The 10000-nt window shown below is 46.0% G+C and overlaps 1 protein-coding gene across 1 annotated transcript in view; it reads left to right on the forward strand.

Annotated features, from left to right (window-relative positions):
• LOC125034829 (mucin-17-like) overlaps nucleotides 1-10000 on the forward strand; it is a gene marked incomplete in the record, with an annotated part of 133437 nt that overhangs the window by 102364 nt on the left and 21073 nt on the right. Inside the window, 1 exon segment of the mRNA XM_047626832.1 lies at nucleotides 721-10000. This exon segment is cut by the window's right edge and continues 458 nt beyond it. Within this exon segment, the coding sequence (XP_047482788.1) occupies nucleotides 721-10000 (9280 nt within the window).

Genomic DNA, 10000 nt, shown 5'->3' on the forward strand with positions numbered 1-10000 from the left:
TAACTAGTGATCAGAGGTACATTCTAACGAGTAAATAAACATTCTTTATCTAGAGGACACTGCGCAGACTGCGTTTACTGATCACATGGTTTGATACAAAGACACTGTTCTTCTCACATTTTTTTGTGTGTGAACTTCATTCTCGGTATTGAATCACAGAATCATTTTGATTTTCACTTTTACACTTTCATTTTACTCGCGAACACCAACTAGATTTTGTTGGCACACAGCACACTCGCCCCGGGAATCACAATGCACACTTAATATTTCACTATCACCCCACCCTCATCCTCCCTCATAATTTACTGACGCTAAATGGCGACTCTGCAGAGGTCAGGACGGTGGTAATCGACGCAACCTCGACTGCTTCTCCTCAACTCGAAGACGACCAACCTACAGGACTGTTGTATTCAAGTGTCGGTACTTTCATTAACGACGGCACGACCTCTGAGTACGTGACCCTCGTTCATGGTACACACGTGAAGAACGAGTACACCCAGGTCACATCTACCTCGTCGAGGATCTTCTTCTCTTTGCCTACGCGGTTATCCGGCAGCAAGCCCGAAGGAGTGATGTCAACTGAGGTGCAGACGCGTGCGGATGACTATGCGACCACGCTCCTGACGACACGTTACATACGAACCCACATTGACGGGACTTACGCACAACTGATCGAGACGATAACAGATGTTCATCCAAACCTTCCCTTGTCTCCAACAGCTCCTGTGAGAATCCCTGTCCATGGTACTTTCTTCACTCAAAGTCCCAGTGGGCAGCATGCAAAGCTGGAAGTGAGCTTGGTCGAAGGTGTCCTTAAGCCTGATCCGGTGGGAGATGAGATCGTGACACTTATGGGAACCCAAGGACAGTTCATCAAGGAGGGGGTTTCACAGGCCACAACTTACAATGTGTTCACAGGGTCTTACGTTAAGGAGCTCCGCACTTACCTGTTCTTCTTTGGAAACACTGCTTTGCCAGGACACACACTGGATGTGGGAGAGGTTGAGCCTTCTGAGACAATGCACACTGAAGTTGTTGTTAAGAAGGGGGGAGTACAGTCGAAGATTCTGGTCGACATGGAGAAGGACCTCCAGGTTATTATGCCTTCCAAAACTCACATTATAGACGCCACTGTTGCCCCCGATCTCCTGATGGGTGAGGGAATGATTGACGGCCGTAAAATGGGAGGAGTTTTCATCGAAGGATCCGAAGGTTTTGAGATGGAGGGTGCCCAGACCCAGAGCGGTGAAACGAGCATGCTCACGATCACCATTGGACGCCCAGTAGCCCACACTCGCATCATTCAAGCATCCTCTGTTGTGAATCCAGAGGAGGTGACAGTACTTAGCATGGAAGAAAAGCTTCGCGAGACAGATGTAATGGATAACGAAATTGATGACTCACTTTTGCGAGCTCGCAAGGTACATTTTACTGGTGATGAAATCATTGCTGACCTGCAGCCTTCTCCTCCTGTAAAGGTTGATATTCCCACCTTTACAATTGACCACTCTAATGTGCCCCTCGAGGCTGTAGTGGGAGTCACTAGGAAAAATTCTGTGGGGAAGAGTGTCAGTGAAGGTCACCAGCAGTCATCTCAGCGTGAAGGAAAGTCCATTGATGACATTCGTGCTAAATTCAACCTGGAGACTGGAGGTGAAGATTCTGACCTGCCTACTGTAACTTATGTAGGTTTTGCAGACTTCACAACCACTATTGCTGACACTGTAGTAGTTTTCACCCCACGATCAGGTTCACCTAACAAGGTTCTCAAGCCCCAGGTTGCACCAACAAAAGAGGTGGCACCAACTAAAGTTCTGAATCCAACTCTGGCAACTGAGGTTACTGAGGTGAAATCTTTAGCACCGCGTCTTGCAACTTCTCGCCACAGTGAAGAGGAAATTATCATTGGAACTCCCTCTCAGACTCCTCCACTTAGGACAGCAGAGAATGTTGCCAATGAAAAGAATGTGGAAACAATGATGGTGTCCAAGACAGAAGGAACAATAGTGAACACAGCTGGAATAGATGATCATGCCACTGAGGGTAAGGACCTTTTCACCATCTCTACCATCTCTACTAAGCGCTTCAACACTATTGACTTGTATCCTACAGGTCTTGTGTCTTCTATTGGTGGCACCATTGCGATGAATGACATGACAACTCTCTTGACCACCTATGTGTATGGTACTTACATACAAGGACAGTATGCTCAAATTGTGCAGAGTACATCTAGCATTTTCTATCTTGTGCCATTGTCATCAACCCAAGACATCCAGGCAACTAAGCCATTTGAAACCATTACTTCAACCATAAACTTCGACTACCCAGAACCTACAACAGAATTCTTTGATATTTATGAAGAATATGATTATGAGGGAGCCACAACAGAAGATCTGCCTCCAAAGGTGTTTGAAGAAATTGTTGATAATGCTTTAGGCAGGTCGGTTGCATCCAGTCCCAATCAGCAACAGATTGTGGACACAGACAAAGAAAATGACCAAACAGAATCCCCACTGAAGCCAGATCCAGTTGATGATTTAATAGATCACATCACCACCCTCACCTTCTACACTACCTACTTCAAAGACAGTCAGACAACTGTTTCCACCAGACTGGAGACTTCAACAGTCCTCCGTCCCTTCCTCTTCACCCAAGATTCCACACTTGAGGCAACTCCCACTGAAGAACCAGAAATTTCTGCTACTGAAGAATTGACAACCCATACTGTCTACACTACCCTGTTTGTTGATGGGTCGTCTACTGTTTCTAGCCAGATAGAAGTGCACACCAAAGGTGCTGGGGAGAGTATCCAGAATGATTTCTCTTCTGTTGCCACAACTATTCTTCCTACTTTTACTGCATTGGAAGTAGACAGTGCTACTATTACACCTGATACTACACCATCAGATGAAGTTGCTGTGGTAGAAGCAATCAGCATTGATGAGTATGATCTGACCACTGAATCAGTAGTTGAATCTTTCACTGAGTCCATGTCAGAATCTATGTCAGAGTCTTCGACAGATAGCTCTGCGCAGGATGTGACAGAAGCTCCAGGATTCTCCCTGGATTCCTCATTAAACCCCGAAGAAGAAGTGAGCTCAGGTTTCTTACCACGCACATATTACACCACATACACGTACTTTACCACATACTACCGCTCGGGCACCTCGTCTATTGTGAGCAGCCTTGAGACCGAAACTAATGTGGTAACCGATCCTGGTGACCAGGAGAAATATAAGACTCTTACTCCTGAAGTGCCAACATATCCTGTCACCTACTATACCACATTTACCTACTGGACAACGTACTTCAAGGGAAATACAACTTCATCTGTGAGCTCTGAGACGACATATTCTAATGTTATAACACCTACAGCACAAGTGAAGCCAACCATTGTTCCTGAACTTCTCCCTACAGTTTCTCCATCTCCAACATTTGTATCAACAACTAAATCTAGTACTCCTGCTGTGACAACATTCTATACAACTTACACATATTATGCCTCCACTTACATTGGAGATTCCATAATTGTAAACAGCCGATTGGAGACGAAAACCGAAGTTGTAACTGCAACCCCCACTCTTCCAGTGTTTGCTACAGCTACTGAAGAATCTACTAAATCATCTATTGCTCTTCCATCAAAATCAACTGGACTATTGTCCACCATTCGAGGCAGCACTGTGGTTGATGGAACTACAACAATCTTCTCAACAGACATTATTGGCACAGTGGTTGATGGCCTTTATGCTCAGATTCAGTCGACAACCAGCTTCACTGTGGCTCCTACTACCACAAGTACTCCTGTCTTCCTTTTGCCAGCACTCAGCACAGAAACAACAAAGGAAACTCCATTCTTCCTCTTCCCAACAAGTGAGGACACCACCACCTCTAGATCGACTCCATTCTTTATCTTCCCACTTACCACCGAGGATACAACAACAGAAACAACTCCTTTCTTCATCCTTCCCACTTCAGAGGAGAAAGAGTCAACCAGCACCCCATTCCTTCTGTTCCCTACTGTCACAGAAGAAACAACCACTGAAAGTGAAACTGTGCCATTCTTCATTTTCCCAACAACTACTCAAAAGACACCATCTAGTCTTGCTACCATTGAAGAATTGTTTTCAGCTATTGCTGGGAGTGTTCTTGATGCTCCTACATCTCGACCACAAATTTTCATCACACCAACTCTTGACTCATCACTGAATGATGCTGCCACAGATACATTACCCATAGAGTCAGCTACAGAAGCTTTACCTGAGGAAGAAGCAGTTACAGAACCCCCAGAGGAAGAGGTCATTGTTTCTCCCACAACAAAGAGCAAACTACAATTTGCCTCAACATTCCCAGGCTTCAAAAAACGACCGTCTGGTTCTCGCAATAGGCCAGACCTCTTCCCTTTCATAAGACGTTCAAGCTTCCGACAGTGGTCTGGAACTGTTACAAATACTGGCTTGACTCCTACTGTCACAGCAACACCTGCAAGCAATTCTGATACTGCAAGAGCAACTTCATCCAGTCGCCCATTCAGGTTTGGTTTTGGTACTTCATCAGTAAGGACAACACAAACATCCTCACTCCGTTTACGATTCTCAACTCCTGGTGCATTTGGTACTTCCAGTATTAGCTCAGGTGTTGCCAGGACCAGCAGCCCAAGACCAGGAAGTACCTCTGGCTTTAGATTTGGTTCAACTTCAAGTGTGCTGAGAGGTTCCAGCAGTCCAGGTGGCTTTAGATTTGCTGGAACCCCTTCATCAGTTTTTCCTGGTAGTACTAAATCCATATCACCATCATCTGTCTTCACAGGATTCACAGTAACAGCTGCACCTGAGTCTGACCTTGAAATAAGCATAGATGATGAGGATAAATCTTCCTCTAATAACCCTGAATCAGGTTTTAGGCCTTTTAGTTTCCGTCCGAGACAGCCATCAAATGCCCCAGGAACACGATCCTCTATTCCATTTGCACTCCTTAATCGTCGACCAAACACACCAAACACACCAAAGAGACCAAGTGCAAGTGTGAGTCGATTTACCCCCAAGGAAAACGATGAACCAGAGATCATTGAAACAGAGCCAGAGATCGAGCTAACAACTGAAGCTCCTACAACTTTCCGTAGACAAGCTTTAGATTCACCTAGGCAGAACCGCTTCCGGCAAGGCCGCCCTGACTTGTCTAAATTGTTCCCCCGAAGAAACAGAGCTCTTCAGAATGAAGCTTCAGAAGTGAGTCCTGTATATGTTGAAGCTGGGGGAAGGCGACTAACACAAGAAGAACTGGATGAGATTTTGGCACAAGAAGTTTCAGACACAATTTTGAATAGAAGAAAGCGTCAGGCAACATTTGGGCAACGCACTTCCCGAGGCAATTCAAGACCAAGCAGGAACAATCCACCACCAGACACTAGTCGTAGAGCAAGAGTATCACGTCCTACAGCACGTGTGGCTCCCTCTCCACCAAGATCAAGCAATAACTCTCCTTTCACACTTACCCCTGCACGTGGAAGGAGTCGTGCCCCAGAACCAGAGCCCAAGCAACCTACACCTCCTGCACCTGCACCTGCAAAGGAGAATCCTCGAGCTCGAGGTTCTACGGCCCGCCAGTCAAGGACAACTCCTTCAAATAGCCGCACTACCCTTCCACAAAGACCCAGATCAAGCAGAACAAGGAGTGCTGTTCCCTTAGGAAATATTCGCGGAAGAGGATTTAGACGTCCCTCTACAGATAACAATTTCCGTCCTTCCAGTAAATTTACTCCTAATCGTCAGTCTCCCATAGTTCCTCCCACAAGAGGTGCTGCCAGGAGACCAACACTAAGTAGCAGTAGAGGCAGTACTCGTGACTCAGACCGCAACAAACCACAAGAAAACCCAATAACTGCATTCCGGAAGAAGCCGTCACCTGAAGTTCCAACAGAGCCACCTGCAATCTTCCCTAGTGATGATGGAGGTTTCTTGATTCAAGAAGAAATCACTGTAACTCGCGAAATCCCCGTGAAGGCCACTATCCCAGTGGTTGAGAATGGACAAACTCAGCAAAAGGAAGTTATCACAGCTTCTCTACAAACGGAGATAATTCAGCCTGATCAGATCACACAAAGCACTATTGATGGAACTGTAAGGCTTGTACTTAGCACCTTTGCTGGAGAAAATGATATCACTCACTATGTTGTAGATCCTGTGGAAACCACCACAGTGACACACACACGTACCTTCATTGGAGGTCGCCGTACCTCTGTCCCTGTTGAGCTTCCAACAACTGCCTATAGTGTTGTCACAGTGACAGAGACCAAGGCCGGTGGAGACATCCAGCAACTGCTTTCATTACTTCTTGGACAGCAACAGCAACAAAATCCTCTGCTTGCTGCTCTTGGTTTGGGACAACCTATGACCAGTGAGAGGGTGCACACACGTTCCTATGTCACCACTGTCACTAATCACATATCAACAGCAATTCCTGTCATATTGCGTGGTAGAACTATTCAGACCACCATTGTAGAGAGTGAGGTGAAGGTTATCACTGCTACGGAATTAAGTACAGAAACTATACTTACGCAAAATACTGCATCCCCTTTCATCAATCCTAACCCCCTCAACCAGCTCTTGCCAATCCTCCTACAGGGTCAGTTGCAACAACAATCTCCACAGATGAGACCCACACGAGAGCCATCAATTGATACACAGTCAATCACCCCACAATTGTTGGAACAGGCATTAAAACAGCAAGAAGCATTGAAAGCAGAAAACCCTCCCACACCATCCCCACCATTACCTACCCCAGTTGAAACTTCAATTGTGACATTATATGTCTCAGGAAAACGGCCAGGAGAGTTTTCAACATTGCTGTCAACAGTGACTTTAAGTGGTGATTCAACACGTATCAAACGTGGTTCTCTCTCCACAAAGGATGTGCAGCCAACAGTCCTTCCCCATTACATAGAGACAGACAAAGGTATCTTCCAACTCCCAGAAACTTATGAAGCAGATGACATGGACTGGTTTATAATGTCTGCTATGAATGAGATTGACACTAGTGATATCAGAAAAGTGACACCAAGTTTAGAATCTGTGTTAGGAGATTTAAGTCAGTACTCATATCAGGCACCTGAAAGCATTTCCTACAGAACGAGTCCTTTTTTATGGGAGGGCCCCGCTGAGTCAACCCCGCTCAAGCGGAATGTTCGTAGTGCACAAAGGGGTAGCAATGAAAACCAAGGTGAACTTCGATTCCCAGGTGCCAGGAAGATCCAAGATGGAACTCGTCAGCAGATTGTTGAGGATGAACGCCCCATTCTTGGACAATTCAATATTCCAGGTCTCAGATTCCAGAGCCGTCTGATTTCTGAGCAAATCCAGCAGCTACAGGCACCAACAACCTACTACACAACATTCACATACTACACAACACTTGTTGATGATATTGGGCGTGAGTATTTGCAGAGCTCAGAGGAAACTATCACTCAGTTGGCTACTCATGGTAATGTGCGATTTGATGATTTTACCAGGATTGGTGGAGAATCACCATTGTTAACTAGTGTTCCTATACAGGCTAAATTTACACTAGAGGATGCCATCATTCCAGGAAAGCCAAGACCTGTTCCTGATCCAGTATTTAGAGAGCCAGAACCACCCTTTGGCCCAGTCGTCCGAGAATCAGTTATTCAGCCTCTCCAGTCAGGGATTGAATCCCAGGGTTCCAAAGCTCCAAGTGAAATACCTGTTGAACCATCCGATGAGAGACCATCTGGTCGTAAAGTTCCATCATCAGTAGCTGAGCAATTGATACCACAGCAGAATCTTGCTTCTGATCAGTTTGGAGATCAGATCAGTGAGGAAGACCCCGTAAACTCTGCACAAAATCCTCGTCGAATTGTCCTCACCCGTAAACGGCCTATTTCCCAGCAGATACCTGAAGATAGACGCCGTGTTGTGATTACTCGTAAACGGCCTGTTGGTCAAGAGGATGAATCTGAAGGTGAAGTAGTTCCAGTAGATGAACCAGTAACCCCTGAACAGTCTCTCCATAGAATAGCTGCTTCTCCATCCTCAAACTTCCTAGCAGATGGTGACCTGAAAAGAATTGAGAATGCAGTCAAGTCAGATGAACTTCAGGAATCTAATGGGCAGGGTATAATTCAAGGAACTATAAAGGCAACACATGAGATCATGGAAATGGAAGAACAAGATCAAGAGGAGGAAATTCCAGGTAGTCCTGGTTCTAGTCGCCAAGTTCGTGTCACCGTCACCAAAAGACGACCAGTTCTACTTACGGAAACTGAAGATATTGCAGATAAAACCACAACACTCTCAGGAGGGCGGCGACGTGTGGTGGTGACAAGGCGCCTTCCACAGCCGACAGTTGTAGCTAGTCCACTTCGTCCATTGGTAGCTACAGTTAATACTTTCTACACAGTGTATTCTTATCTCTACACTCTGTATGAAAACCAGACCCCCTTCTCTGTCTCTACAAGGGAAGTAACTGTCTCAAATCAAATAGATCCTACGATTGTTTCAGTTTTACCTACTTTCCATACAGGAAGGGCTGCTACTGGACTGTACACATTAGAAAATGGATTCAGTGTTGCTACCTTGGGAGAACGAGTAGTAGATACTCTTACTACACAGATATTCCTTGCATCTGCAACGCTGATAAACATCACACCAGAAGCTGTCCAGAAAAATACAGAACAGAAGCAGACAGAACATCCTGGACTAACAACAGAACCACCAATTAATGTGCCTACTGAAGCATCTACACCTCTTCAGTCTTCGCTGGCAGAGGATGAAGCTGTTGTATCTACCAACACACCAATTCTTACAACCAGCAGCTTTAGAGCCACTCAAAGAGGACAGCAAACTTCACCCCCTAATCAGAGAGGAAGAGGAGAAACAACGCGACCTGCAGAAGAAATTACAACAGAGCTGGCAAAACCTACACCATCAAGAGCAGGTCTAAGGAGCCGTGGACGAGGCACTGTAAGGTTTGTTGATAATCGTCAGCGTAATCGCATTACAGTCACTAGGCGACGGCCAGTATCACCAGCAACAAGGGAACCAAGGCCAGATCCCAACACCGGAACAGTTCCTGAGAGTGAGACAATAGCCACCCCTGAAGAAGAGACATTCCTAAAGACTGAAGAGCTTGATGAGTCTCCCAAACAACCAGTTACTGATTCTTCAAGGACTCGTCAAAGGCCAACCGCAGCTACTCCCACAAGACAACGTGGAAGGCCTACCACTTTCAGACAGCCAGAAGATTCAGTTACAGATGATATTTCTGAGTCATCTCAGCCTACCAGAAGGCCTTCCGTTTTCAACCTTCCAAGTAACCGACGACAGCCAGAAACACCTCCCTCGAGATTCAGGGACAGAGTTACACCTAAACCAACTGAGGAGCCTATTACTGAAGAAGCTGAAACTGAAGCTCCTCCAGTAACTGATGCTCCTGTGCCCTCTCCGACCCCAACTAAGCCTACAAGGCCTCCTCGCACTTCCCTGCGAAGAGATGACATCCCTATCATTCGACGCCCTGGTAGCTCTCGTCCTACACGCCCCTTCGTGCATCAAGATGACTCGAAAACGCCCGAATCAAAGCCAAATCTTAGATTCACGCCTGCACCGGAACCCAAACCCACAGATCCTCCACTGCTGGAAGACATTGATCCTTTGGAAGGTGACGTTGCTCTTGATGATTACTATTATGATGATGATTATTATTATGATGATTATTATTATGATGAAAATGGTGATGTACTTCCATTGGATGAGACTACAGGAACTGAAGAACTTCCACTGAGTGAAGCCACCGGAGATGAAGCCCTTCCAGTGGATGAGTCCACTGGAGCCGAAGCCCTTCCAGTGGATGAGCCATCTGATGTTACACCAAAGACCTCCACTCCCACAACCACAACCTCGAGGCCAAGATTTGTAAGACCAACACAGCTAACCTTCACTACTAGCTCCTTTGACATCATTGAGGCACTGAAGCGCGAACGAACTTA

The sequence above is a fragment of the Penaeus chinensis genome, chromosome 18, assembly GCF_019202785.1.
Source record: "Penaeus chinensis breed Huanghai No. 1 chromosome 18, ASM1920278v2, whole genome shotgun sequence".
Classification (NCBI taxonomy): domain Eukaryota; kingdom Metazoa; phylum Arthropoda; class Malacostraca; order Decapoda; family Penaeidae; genus Penaeus; species Penaeus chinensis.